The sequence below is a fragment of the Mesoplodon bidens genome (assembly GCF_964165515.1).
Source record: "Mesoplodon bidens genome assembly, chromosome: 7".
NCBI classification, from domain to species: Eukaryota; Metazoa; Chordata; class Mammalia; order Artiodactyla; family Ziphiidae; genus Mesoplodon; species Mesoplodon bidens.
In genome coordinates this window covers 9,514,003-9,529,654 of record NC_138164.1, presented here as the reverse complement: position 1 = coordinate 9,529,654, position 15,652 = coordinate 9,514,003, and the positions used below count along the sequence as shown (strand labels likewise).

The window sequence follows — 15,652 nt, the reverse complement described above, 5'->3', positions numbered from 1 at the left end:
GGCTTCCCGGGGCTGTTGGGGGATGGCTTGCCTGATTGTACTGGTTTGCTGAGAACGCTCCCTGGCCCTGAGCTCCGTCCCCCATTCTACCACAGATTACTCCTGTGCACTCCAAAGAGACATTCTTCTTCAGGGCCGACTCTACCTCTCTGAAAACTGGATCTGCTTCTACAGCAACATCTTCCGCTGGGAAACTCTGGTAAAGACCTGGGGCTTGCTCCCTGAGGCTGTCCCCCTGGGTTATGGCTGAGGAAGCTGCCCTCACTTTTGTCCTTTGGTTAACTTCATACTCTGCCCAGGCCTTTGCGTAATTCACAAAAGCACGTGCCTGAATCTTGAAGGACAGATCTCTCTACCATGCCTTCCCCTCCCTCCCCCTCGTGTGAGCATTTGATTTGGGGGAAGTGCAGGTAACTATATGGCAGGAGGCACCACGGAGGCAGAAGAGAAGGGTAAAACGGGCACTGGCCTTGGGACTCAGGAGAACGGGCTTGTACTTTCTGGGTTCTGCATCCAATTAGCTGTGTGATTTTAGGCTAGTCCTTTATTCTTTATTTGCCTTGTTTCCTAATCTTATAAAAGAAAATGAGAAAAGACAGACTAGATGACTCTAAGGTCCCATCCAGTGCCAGTGTCCTGTGTTTCTGTAAGTGGCAAATCGTGATGGGACCTCTGCACGTTTATCAGGCTGTGTAGAAATGAGAAAACAAAGCTCCTTGGACCAAGAATCGAGAGAACCTTGGGCGAGGCTCGCCGTGTGGCCTCTGAAATAAGGGGCCAAACCAGGTGATCTCTAAGGAGGCCCCTTCCAGGTTTAGAAGTATGCAGCCTGTGATCTGATTTCCTCTGGCTGAACTGGTGCCGTGTGAACACTCTGCCTGACTCTATTAATATGTCTCTTCTTGCTTGTTATCCATTCTCTGTTTCTGTGCGGATGCCAGCTGACCGTTCGTTTGAAAGACATCTGCTCCATGACTAAAGAAAAAACAGCCCGCCTCATTCCCAACGCCATCCAAGTTTGCACTGACTCGGAAAAGGTAAGTGGAGCCTGATCTTGGACTTTCTGTTCCCCCAAACCCCAGTCCCCCTACTCCTGGATTTCTGCCCTTCAGTTGCACTAATATGGAGGCCAGTAGGATTGGGGTGAGAGGTGGTAAGGTGATGCAGATTACGGGAGCCACCTCCGTGGTGGGCAGGGTGCTTGGGGTCCGAGCAGGGGGCGAGGTGGAGTGGCAGAGCATTGGACTTGGAGCCAGAACACCTGAATTAGAGTCCTGTGGCTGTACGTACATTATGTAACCTCTCTGAGCCCCAGTTTGTAAGTGTAAAACGGAGCCAGCAACGCCTATTTAACAGTCTGAAATGACCTCACACACTTGAAAACACTAAATTGCAAAGTGCTATAAAAATGTAAGCTGTATCATCATATATCAGGACAGCTCATCAAGAGGGATGAGGAGTCTGATAGGAAACAGACTGTCCATAAAGTCAGCATGGGGAAAATGTGATAGATAACATTTAGAGCGGAGGAAACACTGTGATCTTTGACCTTTAACCAGAGCCTGAAGACTGATAGCTTCGGGGCTAGGGCTGGACTGAACACAGGTCTACAGTGCCCTTGAACTCAGGCACTTCAGAGGCAAGAACCCTGAGATTTAGGGGTCCGATAGTCTTTGCTTTGAATTCTGTTTCTGGCATGAAGCAGCTCTGTGATTACAGAGGTCACCTAACCTCCCCAGCCGGTTTCTCTTTATTAAGTATTAGCAGTTATGTTTATTTTCCAAAGCTTCTGTGTAGTTTAAATGAAGGAGCATTTGTGAAGCACCTAGAACGTGTTCAGTAAAATCTGGTTTTCTGTCGCTTTCTTCCCACACATTATGAAAGGTCCCCACGAACGTGTAAGCTCCATAAGAGCTTTCTGTTTCGTTTGTTACTGTGCCCAAAACATGTAGAAGAGTGTGTGCACATGTATTAGTGTGTGTACATGTAGAAGAGTGTACACACTAATATTCAAGTATTTGCTGAATTGATGAATCAAAGGGTGAGTGGGTTAGTGGGTTTGCCTTCTCCTTCCCTAGGGCTGGTTCCCAGCTCACCACTCACCCAGTCTGTGTATGTAGGCGCAGGAAATTTTTTATGGAGGTGAAAACTTCAAACCAGAAAGAGAACCACTGACGAAAGTGTGGGTGAACGTTGAAGGACATGGAAACAGTGCGGACTCAGAGGTCCCAGGTCCCTGGTCCCTGGTGTGCCGACCCCGTTCACTACAGAGCCCCTGTGCTGGGATCACGGGTGACTGAGAGTCCGCAGTATTTGAGGATGGACTCAGGAGCCTTTCTTAAAGGAAGGAGCACCGTGTCTCCATTCACTATATTGTAAGTCTTAACAGACGTTTCTTGCCATTTTCTCTTTCAATCCAGCACTTTTTCACTTCATTTGGGGCCCGGGATAGGACGTATATGATGATGTTCCGGCTCTGGCAGAATGCTCTCCTGGAAAAGGTGAGTCCTGCCCAGCTCCCTCAGCCTCAGGATGCACACCCACCTAGAATGTTCTTTCCCCTTGGGTGGGGGTCCATTGGAGTGATTGCTCTTGCTGTGACATTGGCCTGCTCCAAAGAAGCCCATGCTTCTCCTGGTTCTGGAAGTCCTCCAGGCTCGCGGTAACATATCCTCCATGGCTGGTGACCCAGGTGCTGAGAGTAGCGCATCCTCTTACGTGAACAGCTTCACTGCTGCCTGGAGCAAGGCCCTGTTGACAGGGCAGTGCATTCCCGCTGTTTTAAAACGCACCGGGGTTTGTTTTAATTAGGTGCGGTAAGACGCCCAGACACAAATGACTGTCATGAAGGAAGAAGTTTTTATATTCACAGATCCCTAGAAGCAGAGGCCCAGCATGCCAGGCAGGGCCACACGGGGAAGCTCGAGGTCAGTCAGGAGGCAGAGAGAGCGAGGGGGAAGCAGGGGCAAGAGCCTTCATTGCAGGTTTTCATGGGAAAGGATGAGTGCGGCAGGGTGAGCTGGCCGAGCAGCTCACTGGACTGGCTAGTTTGAATGTTTCACTGGGCTTCAGGGTAGAGAGACCGTCTCCAGAGAGACTGTCCCGGGGTAATTAACGCGACAGAGTATTGGCCTGGCATGTAAGAGCTAGAAAAACAAGGTCTTTCGGTGTGTGGGCTTTGGCTTGGCCGGTTTACATAGGGAAGGTGGTCTCCCTGGCAGGGTGACTTCTATCTCTAGGAATTAGCTAACCCTGCAAGGGGCAGGCCTTCCCCAGTCAGCAAGGCCTCAGATGCTAGAGCATCAAAAATACGGAAAATAGGACTGGGAGTTTGGGATTAGCAGATGCAAAGTCTTGTATATAGAATGGATAAACAACAGGGTCCTACTGTATAGCACAGGGAACTATATTCAATATCCTGTGATGAACCATGCGGAAAAGAATATGAAAAAGAAAGCCTATATATGTATATATGTATATAACTGAATCTATATACATATGTATATGTATAACTGAATCACTTTGCTGTACAGCAGAAATGAACACAACATTGTGAGCCAACTATACTTCAATAGAATAAGTTTTAAAGAAATGCAGAAAATAGGAAGATAGAGTTAACACAGCCACCGGTTGATCACCTGGATGAAGGGGACACTGTGGGAGATGCAGATGGAGACGTGGCTGTGCAGCCTGTGCACGCAGATGCCGGGGGTGTTGAGAAACAGCCTCCCAGCCAGGGAAGGAGACCTGGGGGAACAATTATGTAATATAATTATATAATATTGTAATTACAATTATATATATGACTTGTATGTATTTAAATTTATGTGTGTATATCTACCCTGACTCTAGCCCAAACTTATTACTGTCTAAAGAAAATTAAATAGATTTGTTATTTAGAGTTTCTTCTAACCTGAAAGTCTGTAGCCTTCGTATAAATCCTCGTAACTTATTCTGAGTTGATCGTCTACCTTTATTAGCCATGGATAATGGTAAAATGAGAAATGTGTTTGAGTCTCCATTGGCAGGTCTGAATTTTCAGCTCACAACCACTGTCATTTCTAACTAAGACAGAGGGTCATCCATATGGTTCACAAAAACTCTCACAAAATCACATCAGAATTCTGCCTGATGAGCAGGGTCTGCTTGTTGTGCTTGGCCTGGCCGTGGTCAGACAAGCTGAGCCTGGTGGGCTGGTCAGGGAAGGCTGCGTGGAGCAGGTGAATTGTGGAGAAGAAGAGGGCGTGGATTGGCAGAGACTCGGATGTGTCCCGGGCAGGGTGGATGGTGTATGTAAAGGCCGCTGGGAGGAGGGAGGAGGTCCAGGTACAGAAGCAGGTGCCTCCCTCTGGCACTGGGGTGGGGGAGGGGGTGGCCAGCACAGAGAGCTGCCACCCCAGACCCTTCCGGCTCACAGAGAGCCCCGACTATGCCATTCCAGGCAGTTCTCCTTAGCCGGAGACCTGGCTTATGGCATCCTGCCAGCTGCCTGCTTCTTAAACCATACCTCAAAAGGATGGGGTCAGAGAAAGCTCAAACTCCTTATCAAATCCGTTGGTGGGAACATTCTTTAAGTTTGATTTTCTTTTTTTATATAAATTTCTTTCTTTCTTTTTGGCTGCATTGGGTCTTTGTTGCTGCGTGCGGGTTTTCTCTAGTTGCGGCGAGCGGGGGCTACTCTTCGTTGAGGTGCGAGGGCTTCTCACTGCGGCGGCTTCTCTTTGTTGCGGAGCACAGGGTCTAGGCAGGTGGGCTTCAGTAGTTGTGGCACGCGGTCTCAGTAGTTGTGGCTCGTGGGCTCTAGAGTGCAGGCTCAGTAGTTGTGGTGCACGGGCTTAGTTGCTCCGTGGTATGTGGGATCTTCCTGGACCAGGGCTCGAACCCGTGTCCCCTGCATTGGCAGGCGGATTCTTCACCACTGCACCACCGCAAGTCTCTGCTTCTGTTTTTCTTAATGCTTCTCTTTTTCACATACTTATCCCTCCCACCTTCTCTCCCTCCTCCCAACCTAGGACTCATCCATGGTCTCCACCTTTGACCTTCATTCTCTGACATTCCGTTGCCTCTTTTCCAAAACTCTGAACCTCAATGAGAGCTAACTTTTCTTAGGACAGTGCTTTTGAGGAGGACATGTAGACACCCAGTGAAATGAGAAAAACTGTTTATGGAACTAATACATGGAACTGTAGGCAGACTGATTGTAATTAAGAATAAAGAAGGAAGTATTCAAGTAGTGAAGAGAGGGCTGGATGCAATGACCTTTGAGCCCCCTGAAACTCTGAGAATGTAGACTTCTTTCCAAGCACAGGAACTGCCCAACTGTGGGATGGGCCACTTCTGAGGTCACACCTCATTCTTGGACCTGATCCATCTTGGATCAGGTCCCTGAGGACCTGTGTGACACTGTTAGTATAAGGTGGTTTCTGCAGCGTGGGCGAGACTGGCCCCAGGGCCTCTGGCGCTCATTCTGAGTCCAGGTCAGAAGCTCTGTGATCACTTTGGCCTCAGAGGAGTTTGGGTTTGTGCCGCTTAAGCCCGGACCTCACCCACAGGAGCGAGAGGCGGGCGGTTGCCATCCTCAAGGGCCTGTTGGTCCCACCGTGCAAACCTGAGTCGAGGGAACAGGCCAAGCTCCTGGCTTTACTAAAAGCCATATTCTTAGGGGGAAGACGGGCGTCTTGCTGAGATCAGAGAGGAGGGAAGAGCAGGGGGTGGGGTTGTTGTGGAGGCGCTGCCCTCTACTTAGTCCAGCCCAGGAGGGTGGAGTTTGGCTTCTCCTACCCTTGGGGGAGTCCAGCTCAACTCAGTGCCTCTGTGGAGAGTGGGGTCCTGAGGAAGGGAGGGTCAGAGCCCATCTGCTGTCCCCTGCAGCCCCTGTGCCCCAAGGAGCTCTGGCACTTCGTTCACCAGTGCTACGGGAACGAGCTGGGCCTGACCAGTGATGACGAGGACTACGTGCCCCCCGATGACGACTTCAACACGATGGGGTGAGCGCGGCAGAGGGCAGGCTGCCCGGGGACGCCTCTCCAGAGGGGTGAGGGCGGCTGGGGAATGGCATCTAAGTAAGGCCCTGGCAGAGTGAGGGAGGCCCCGGGAGGCCCTTCCCAGGCGGAGGGAGCAGAAGCGGCAGCTGGGCCAGTGGACAAAGGGCAGGTGGGAAGCGGGGAGGTCGGGGAGGTCGGGCTGGACTCTGAGGGCCGCTGGGTCAGTGTGATGATCGGCTTTTCCTCAGAGGGGGATGAGAAGCCAGAGAAGGCTTTGAATAGATAATTGATGAGGTCTGACATAACATTTTAACATCACTCTGGCTCCTGGGTTGAAGATAGAGTGAAGGGGAGCCAGGGCAGACTGGCTGAGAGGCTGCCGGATAATTTAGATCATTTAGATGAGAGGTGATGGTGGTTTGGACCAGGAAGGTAGCGGTAGAAACAGCAGTAAGTGGTTAGTTTCTGAATATATTTGGAAGATAGAACCAGACACATTTTGAAGGATTTGCTGATGGGTCAGAAAGGATCCAAAGGTGGCTTTAAGGATTTACCAGCAGGAAGGATGGGGTTGTTCTGAACTGAGATGGACGATACTATAAGCAGAGCAGATGTGGGGGAAGGTCAGGAGCTTGATTTTAGGCGAGTTGAGTTTGAGATGACTGTTAGCCACGTGGAGAGGTCACTCTGTGTGTGTGAGTGTGGAGTTCACCGGGAGGTCTGGGCTAGGGACAAAACCTCGGGGCGGGGGGGTGGGTGGGGTGGTGGTGGTGGTGGTTACTAGTGGCTGAGACCACCAGGTGACTGAATTAACATGAGAAGAAGCTCAGGGGCTGGGCCTGGGAACACTCAACAAGAGAAAGAGGCAGCAAAAGAAATCACAAAAGAACATTCAGTGAGGGGGGAGGAACGCTAGGAGAGTTTTTGTATCCTGGAAGCCAAGGGAAGGACGCTGTGAGGAGAAGGGGCTATCGCTGCACCACGTGCTGCTGGCAGGCTAAGACAGATGGGACTGCAGAGTGACACAATATGCTTGAGGTTGGAAGGTAGAGGCTTGGTGGTCACGTGAGAGGCAAGAGGAATAGACAGCAAGGAAAGAACGTCAAGCGTGTGGTGCGTAGCCCAGGGCTCAAGTACCACTTGTGACACTTAATAGTAGTTATCACTTAGCCTTTGTGAGTATCTACTTGATTATCTCTGAAACGCAGGGAATGATTTACTCAGAGATGTTATGCATCCAGATGAGGTAACACATAAAGTATAAGTTAGATGCTGATGACGACGGTGATGATGATTTCTCCCTTGGGGGAGGCTCCGACGGCATCCCTGGAGTGTCCGCAGAAGGGCACCTGCCTTTATCTCAAGGAGGTTTTTTCCTCGGGTGTGCAATGCAGAGAAGTTTGCTAGCTATGATCCAGAATCTGGGCAGGTACCCCCGAAGGGCACTCATGTCCAGAGTCCTGTCCCGGTCACTGTGGGAAATCAGATGTATGCTCGGAGCCCGGATGTTTGATTCACATGGTCAGGTTGGGGTGGGATGGGAAGCCAATAGAAAAAGAAAGTTTAAGACAGACAGTTTTCGTATTTAGGGAGGGATAAATCTAAGGAGGGTGCCTAGAAAAGGTGAGTTTGGGGACAGAATTTTACCACGGGGAGGGGGCGTCAGGTGGGAAGGAGGTGTTAGGAGAGCAGTTCGGGGGCAGCGAGAGGTTTGAGGAAGGTCATGTGCAAAGCAGAGAAGCAGGAAAGCCCATAGTTTTGGATGGATCGATGGGTGTGAGTTTCTTATGAGTCTGCCGTCTTGGCCCCTGAGGCTAACGTGGGTTCACACCGTCTCTTTTCAGCTACTGTGAGGAGATCCCTGTAGAGGAGAATGAAGTGAATGACAGTTCATCCAAAAGCAGCATAGAGACCAAGCCGGATGCCAGTCCACAGCTGCCCAAGAAGTCCATCACCAACAGCACGCTCACATCCACGGGGAGCAGCGAAGCGCCCGTCTCGGTACGGGCGGGGAGCCCCTTGCTTCCACCCAGTCCAGGGGCAGTGTTTCCCAGCCTTGTTAAATAACTCCACGGGACCCCAACCTGGGGAGCAGGCAGAGGGGAGGTTGGTCACACTGTGGTCGGTTTATGCAGGGAGGCATCCTGGGGCAGAAGGACTCTCTCCATTCAAATGAGTGTAGAATCCAGAGCTGGGTCCTTGGTGCTTCGGGTTCCAGGTTTTGTTTGGCTTCGGAGCAGATGAGAACCGTTTCAGGTCCACTGTGTGAGCTTTGCTCTTGGTGGGCTGCTGTGATCAGCCCACTGGTGGAGAACTATCCCAGGTCTTGTTTTCTTCCCTGCCTCGATCTAACGTCAAAGTTGTCCGTGAAGAGGGGACTGCGGAACTGCCATCGGTTCATCCATTCTGTAACTCGTGAGGGAGCTCCTAGCATAGACACTCCGGTTCAGTTGCCTGCTGTGCTAGACTTTGCAGAAGAGACAGAAACGTGTAAGAAGGACTCTGTCCTCTGGGACTTGGTTATAGACGGGATAGAGGCTTGGTGAGGGAAGTGTCTGGCTGTGAGCTGGCAGGTAGAAGAAAGGGTTCCCAGAAAAGGGAGCCTTGTATTCCAGTGGCTTAGGGGTCGGACCACTTGGCCTTAGAATAAAAGCATCATCCATTTGATGCCTAGTCTCCATTTTCTGTCTCTGAGGTTGACTTGAAAATGTAAAGAGTTGTACCCATTCCCTCCCAGGGCTAATGGGAGAATGAATCAAAAACTGCTTAGGAAGCCTTCTGAGCCTCTCAGAAAACAGGGCACTGGTTGGAGGCAGGGCCACATTGTTACAGGACGGTGGAGGCCTGGCCCCAGGAGAGGAGCTGGACTACGGAGCTGCCTCTGCCCACATGTAGGGCTTGGTGTCAGGAGAAGGGCAGGGCCCTGTGCTGTGTCCCGTCCTCCCCGGCAGAGCTGGGGAGACCCCTGACCCCCACAGCCCAGCCCCCGAGCAGCTGCGTTCTGAGCGTGCGGGCTCCCGCGGCCAGCTCTCTGACCTCCTCTTGGAGGGGAGACCAGGCTGACCGCCCTGTCCCCACCCCAGTTTGACGGCCTGCCCCTGGAGGAGGAGGTGCTGGAGGGCGACGGGTCCCTGGAGAAGGAGCTCGCCATCGACAGCATCATCGGGGAGAAGATTGAGATCATCGCGCCCGTGAACTCCCCTTCGCTGGACTTCAACGACAACGAGGACATCCCCACCGAGCTCAGTGACTCTTCCGACACCCACGATGAAGGTGGGCGTCTGACGGCGGGGGCAGAAGGGCACTTCCTGTCTCCAAACAGTTTGAAGGCTTAATGGACGTTCCCACGTGGAGACTGGAGTCAGTCTGGTTCCTGGCGGAAGGGTGGGTGGGTAAAGCAGAAGGTGCACTTGTTATTAGCAAACATCCCTTTTTTCAGGCACTCACCGTAGTATCCTTGTCGTTTCATATTTGTGGGGTTTTTTTTTCAGTTTCTTTTTTAAACATCTTTCTTGGAGTATGATTGCTTTACAGTGTTGTGTTAGGTGGTCTGCCATTTAGTCTGTCACTCCATGTGCCCCCCGTTGGCACCGGCGTGCCCTGCAGCTCTGCCCCTCACAGTGTTTACGCATATACGCCACAAGCAAAGTGCCAGTCCGCTGGCCCTGGAAACACATTTTAACAGACGCTTGGCTTTGGTGGCTCCAGCATGGGGATTTCGGACCTAGACTGTTGCCTGGTCAGACAGACTGAGGAGACTGCTGTTCTCTCTCATACGTCTACGTGGGTAGCTTCTTACTTCCCTCCTGCGTAGGGTTGGCGTCTAGCCCTCCCTCGGGAACACGCTGCCTCTGACATTCCAGGGCAAGAGGCCAGATCCTCAGTGTTCACGAGTATGTTTGATGGCTTACCTCCTTTGAGTTGGTGGTGGGTTCTGACTTGCGAGGCTGTGCAGACAGTGCTCACTTACCCACCTGTGGACGGTCTCCTGTGAGTCACCTGTAGGGGTATTCTCACCTGTGGTGGCCTTGCCCACTGCCATCTGGGGTGCAGGGTCGGTGCAAAGGACTGCGCAGGTGGGTACCACCTAAGAACCGGGGTGCCGTCGTGTAAACTGAGAAGTGAGAATCCCCCGAGCTGTGCGCCACAGTCCTGATCCTGCAGTCATGGGCACGGATGCTCCAGGATGCTCGTGAATTCCTCTCTGGCCTTCTCAGGGTCACAGGGATGCCAGAAATGGCAGCGTTCTTCTTGAGATCAGACAACAGCCCCTGCAGGTGCAGTAATTAGGGCCTGTGGGGTGCCGAGGGCTCAAGAGGAATGCTGGGGTTTGAGCAACTCACCTGTACTCGGAAACTCCTGTAGAAAATGAAATTTTTTGAAGGGGGTACAGGCTGCCTTATGGAAGGAGAGCAGACCTTGCGCAGAGATCACGGCCCTGCAGACCAGACCAGCCTCAGAAGCTTTTGTAAAAACAGATTCATCAGTGTCCCTGGACACACCAGTGCCATGGGTTGCGATGACATGTGCTGTCAATTGTGGTTTAACTTACAGACTCTTGATAACTGATCCTCTGGGTTCCGGCAGGCCCAGGAAGTAGTCATTTATTTAGACTTTGGCCTAAGATCACTTTCATTAGGAAGGCTTGAGAGTGTAAAGGCAAATAGCACAGTCCCAAACTCTTAGTAAAGCTAGAGTCCGTAACGTGCACGCCCGCTGAGGAAGGCGGCCGACTGACGCAAAGCCACGAACGGCGGAGGCCAGGGCCTTGCTGCCCCACTCCGCGGCCTCCTTTGAGCCTTGGTGGCCGTTCCCACATTAGCCACAGAGACATAAGTGCTCTGGGCGGTGTCCCTCACCTTCCCTGTCTTCCTCCTCATCCTCTCTGCAGGGGAGGTCCAGGCCTTCTACGAGGACCTGAGTGGCCGGCAGTACGTGAATGAAGTCTTCAACTTCAGCGTGGACAAGCTGTACGACCTCCTGTTCACCGACTCGCCCTTCCAGCGGGACTTCATGGAGCAGCGACGCTTCTCAGGTCCGTCCCTCCCGGGGCCGGGGCCCCCCACCCCCCCTTCCCTCTCTGTCCACCCTCCTTTCCTCTCCTTCCAAGCGCCCTCCTTTTCCAGGCCACCTGATGGCCCGGGGCGCCCACTCTCTGGCCTCACACGGTGCCGGAGCTCCTGGGGGCCCTGCCGGCTACTCCTCCCCGCGCCACCGCGGCTGTACGCTCGCCCGCGGTGCCCAGACCCTCGGTGCCGGGCCCCAAAGGCTCGGCGGCGAACAGGATCCCCCAGGGCTCACCGTCTAGTAGAGAGTAGCAGCCACCACGTCCTGTCGGCACCTGCTGTCCGCCAGGCACATTACACTGTCTCGTTCAGTCCTCCCGTCTGCCCTGTGTGCCAGGATTGTGATCCCCATGGTACCAGTGAGGACGCTGAAACTCAGACCATTATTAGACGCCCAAGGTCATGCAGCTAATAGGAAGGGGCCCAGCTGGGATTCAAACCTCAGGCTCTCAGAGTTGATGCTTTGCACCTGTGTGCTCCTTGCCCCTGCTCGGCCGCACCGCAGGGACCAGCAGGGCTGCTCAGGGTCCGGGTCTGTGGAAAGAGCCCTTGGGCATCGGCGAAGCCCTCTGCCAGGAGGAGGGGTGAGCCAAGGGCACGGGGAGGTCGTGCCTCAGAGCAGAGGACTTGGTCCCAAGGATCCCAGGCCCTCGTCACAGTGACTCCAGTGTTGCCAGCTCCCCCGTAGGTGGCCCCAGGACCTCCTGCCCAAGCCCCAGAACAATCAGCGTTCTGGAGCCCTGGGTAGGAGTTCGGCCGTGCTACAATGAGCTTCTTTCTGCTTTGACGCCCCCTCCTCTCACCCTCCTCCCCCGGCCCTCAGGCTCCCGTTGGCTTCCTTTTGGGGGCCAGTCGGCAGTCAGTACAGTCAAGAGAAGGTCACTGGAGGGGACGTTCAGCTGTGGGGATGGCACGCCTCTCTCCCGCCCTCATCCCACAGGTCCTCTCTCCCCTCAGATATCATCTTCCATCCGTGGAAGAAGGAAGACAATGGAAACCAGAGCCGAGTGATCCTTTACACCATCACCCTTACCAACCCTCTGGCTCCCAAAACTGCCACTGTCAGGGAGACACAGGTGAGCCCCAGGCAGAGGCCAGTAAGGACGGGCTGGAGAAGCCTCTGTTCTGTCGTGGAGGATTCAGGAGAGACGTCAGGAAGGGGTATCTGGGTGACAGTGTTGTTTAGCCCTGAAACGGCGGCGTTTGACATGCTTAGATGCTGCCATTTCCCGTGGTTCTGGGTCCCCGTTCAGAAGTTGGGGGTGGGCTGGGGAGATTGGGAAGGAGGTGCTTTTCCCGTCTTGCTGCTCATCAGCCTCGTCCCACGACCCTTTCCTCCCCACAGACCATGTACAAGGCGAGCCAGGAGAGCGAGTGCTACGTGGTCGACGCCGAGGTCCTCACGCACGACGTGCCGTATCACGACTACTTCTACACCATCAACCGCTACACTCTCACCCGCGTGGCCCGGAACAAGAGTCGACTCAGGTGCTGTCTCTGTGGCTGAGCGGGTGCAGAGCACGTTCCTTGTGCACGTGGGGGGCTTGCAGCAGAAAGCGTGGATGCGCTCCGGGGTGGGGGGGGGAGGCTGAGTGTACCGGTTGCTGCCTCAGCCTTTATTCTGTCCTCTCTCCGGAGCCTCGGAGACCCCACCCCCTCCTCTCCGTCCTGACGGTTCATGCTTCTCTCCACCACGTGTTCCCTTTACCCCTCTGTGTGTCTCTTTAGTAAAACTTTCACAACCACTGCTTTTTAGTGGTTGTCTGCAGTTTATAAATTACTGTGTAGGTACTTCACCTCCAAGAGCTGGATTCTTTAGAATAACCCAAGGAGGTGGGTTTCTCCTCACTTTTCAGATAAGAAAGCTGAGGGTCATACAAGTTAAGTAACTTTTCCAAGAGTCAAAAGTGCTGAAACCCAGGTCTTAGAAAAGCAGATCTCTGCCCTTCCCACCCTGCTGGGTGCTGGGCGTGTTGCGAGTTCCCGCGCGCGTGTGTCTCCCTGATGGTGGCAGCTCCGGCCATCCTGGCCTGCAGGAGTCCCAGTCCACACACCACTGTATTCCCAGCACCCAGCACGGGGCCTGCACACAGCAGAGTCAGAAAAGGTTGATTGAATGATTAGTTAGATGCTGTTTGTGGGTCGAGTCCTGTCCTGGGCACTGTGACGTGCATTCAAGGAAGGAAGAAATTTAGACCCTAACATTCTACGAAGCTTGTAGTCTGACTGAAAAGCCAAGACACACACCCATTTGAAAATAACCGATTGTGTACCTGTACCTTAGACCCAGTTCTTCTGGTTATACGGAGCAGAAATTCACTCCCATTCAAATAAAATAGGAGTTTGGTGAAAGGCTGCGAGAGGTCTCTGGGGAATCAGGAAGATCTGAATACCCACACCTTGAAAAGGGACGAAGCTTGCTCATCTTTTTTTTTTTTTTTTTTTTTTGCGGTACGCGGGCCTCTCACTGTTGTGGCCTCTCCCGTTGTGGAGCACAGGCTCCGGACGCTCAGGCCCAGCGGCCATGGCTCACGGGCCCAGCCGCCCGCGGCATGTGGGATCTTCCCGGACCGGGGCACAAACCCGTGTCCCCTGCATCGGCAGGCGGACTCTCAACCACTGCGCCACCAGGGAAGCCCCGCCTTCTCATCTTTGAAACATTTTTTTTGGTTTCAGTGCTTCTCTCTGAGCAACTCCTTGTCCCTGCCCCGCCCACACTCCCTCCTTCCCTCTCTCCCTTCCTTCCTTTTCTCCTCCTGCCCCCCACTCCCTCCCTTCTCTCTCTCCTCCCCCCTGCCCTGCTGTCCCTCCCCTGCAGCATCTGTGTTCCTCGCTCTCAGCTTCCTTGGAGGGTCTTCCAATTGGATGTCCCTTCTGTCCAGCTCACGCAGACGTAGTTGGTTGACCCCAGACAGACCTTTACAGAGAGGTGCCCACCTTCAATCCAGGGAAGAGTTGCTGGGTGGGGGTGACGTGGCCGTGGACACACACTCGTCGGGCCGGGGCTGGGGGTGAGGTCCCTTCTTCCTCCTGAGGGCAGAGCAGGGATCCTTGAACGTGGGGAGCGTAGACTGGGAGCATCTAGTGACCGACGCCAGTGCACCTTCAGGAGGGGCAGAGCAGCGTGACTGTGCAGGAGCAGAAGGTGATGCTGCAGGGACGGGACGGCGGAGGCGCCCACGACGGGGACAGAGTGCTGGGGACAGAGCAGGAGCTGGCGAGGCCCCGGGGAGGGTGGAGAGGCAGGGGCCAGGCCAGGAGCTGATGACGCTCTTCAAGGTGGAAGCCGTGAAGCCCGAGAGCCTGCCCTGGGCTAAAAGTCTCTGGAGAAGGAGAGAAGGGCCCTGGGGCCGGCAGGCTGCCCGCCATCCGGAGCCCAGGGGCCGAGTGGCGTCAGGAGCGAGCTCTGGGCTTGGAGTCGGAGCCCTTCTTGTTAGTCTTTGGTCTGCTTACAAATTCTTTTTTTTTTTTAAGAACTGCCTTTTTTTTTTAATTTATTTATTTATTTTGGGCTGTGTTGGGTCTTCGTTTCTGTGCGAGGGCTTTCTCTAGTTGCGGCGAGCGGGGGCCACTCTTCATTGCGGTGCGCGGGCCTCTCACTGTCCCGGCCTCTCTTGTTGCGGGGCACAGGCTCCAGATGCTCAGGCTCAGTAGTTGTGGCTCATGGGCCTAGTTACTCCGCTGGTATGTGGGATCTTCCCAGACCAGGGCTCGAACCCGTGTCCCCTGCATTGGCAGGCGGATTCTCAACCACTGCGCCACCAGGGAAGCCCCTGCTTAGAAATTCTAAGACTCAGTTTTCTCTTCTATGAAATGAGGGTAAATCCACTAGCTTCACCTACCTCAAGGGGTGGCCAGGGAGATCAGGTGATGTGGATGTGAAGGGGCTTTTTTAACTCGTAAAGGGCAGCACCAATGTGAAGCTGCTTCGGCCTTAAACCTGAAGTTTCCTTTTCCCAGCAGAGGAAGGTCCGCCCAGCAAACGGCTGATCGTGTCTGTGGCTTGTTTCTCAGGGTCTCCACAGAGCTGCGCTATCGAAAACAGCCCTGGGGACTGGTGAAAACCTTCATCGAGAAGAACTTCTGGAGTGGGCTGGAGGACTACTTCCGCCACTTGGGTGAGCACCGTCACTGGTGCTGGGTGAACCGTTCTGCTGTCACCGTCCAGGGAGTGAGAGGCATGGGGCACAGGGAGAGGCGGGGGCAGTGAGCGGGCTTCATGGGGTCCCTGAGTCTGCCCCAGAAACGGATACAGAGTTCAGCACGTATGTGAATGTATGCACGTTCAAGAGGCTCTGACTGTAAGCTTTATGAGGTCGTCATCGTGAAGGGATCCATGACCACCCCCCCCTCAAAATGAGCCTGAGGTCCAGGCTCACTGGTGGTGATTCTGTTATGAGAGGGAAGTAGCCCGTGGAGGCGTCCATTGGGAAACGTGCCGTGCCCCAGATTGCAAACGTGAGGGTGCATGTTGGGAGCCTTTGTCTCTACATGCTGTTGAACGACTCAGAGAGGGCTTTGGGCTGGGCTGGGTCCCAGGAGTATTTCCTGGGGCTCATGGGCATCCCTTGAGGGACCCCCGCCCTCCCAGGCAACATCCCA

General features: G+C 53.8%; 1 protein-coding gene across 6 annotated transcripts in view; it reads left to right on the top strand.

Moving 5' to 3' along the window:
• Nucleotides 1-15,652, top strand: part of GRAMD1B (GRAM domain containing 1B) — a gene marked incomplete at its 5' end in the record, with an annotated part of 165,757 nt that overhangs the window by 141,182 nt on the left and 8,923 nt on the right. For all 6 annotated transcript variants that reach the window (XM_081239914.1, XM_081239909.1, XM_081239913.1 and 3 more), the window contains 10 exons: nt 96-199; nt 942-1,037; nt 2,421-2,501; nt 5,872-5,987; nt 7,829-7,985; nt 9,068-9,257; nt 10,876-11,019; nt 12,008-12,126; nt 12,396-12,538; nt 15,065-15,168. In XM_081239914.1, coding sequence (XP_081096040.1) covers nt 96-199; nt 942-1,037; nt 2,421-2,501; nt 5,872-5,987; nt 7,829-7,985; nt 9,068-9,257; nt 10,876-11,019; nt 12,008-12,126; nt 12,396-12,538; nt 15,065-15,168 — 1,254 coding nt within the window. The remainder of the gene's footprint in view (nt 1-95; nt 200-941; nt 1,038-2,420; nt 2,502-5,871; nt 5,988-7,828; nt 7,986-9,067; nt 9,258-10,875; nt 11,020-12,007; nt 12,127-12,395; nt 12,539-15,064; nt 15,169-15,652) is intronic.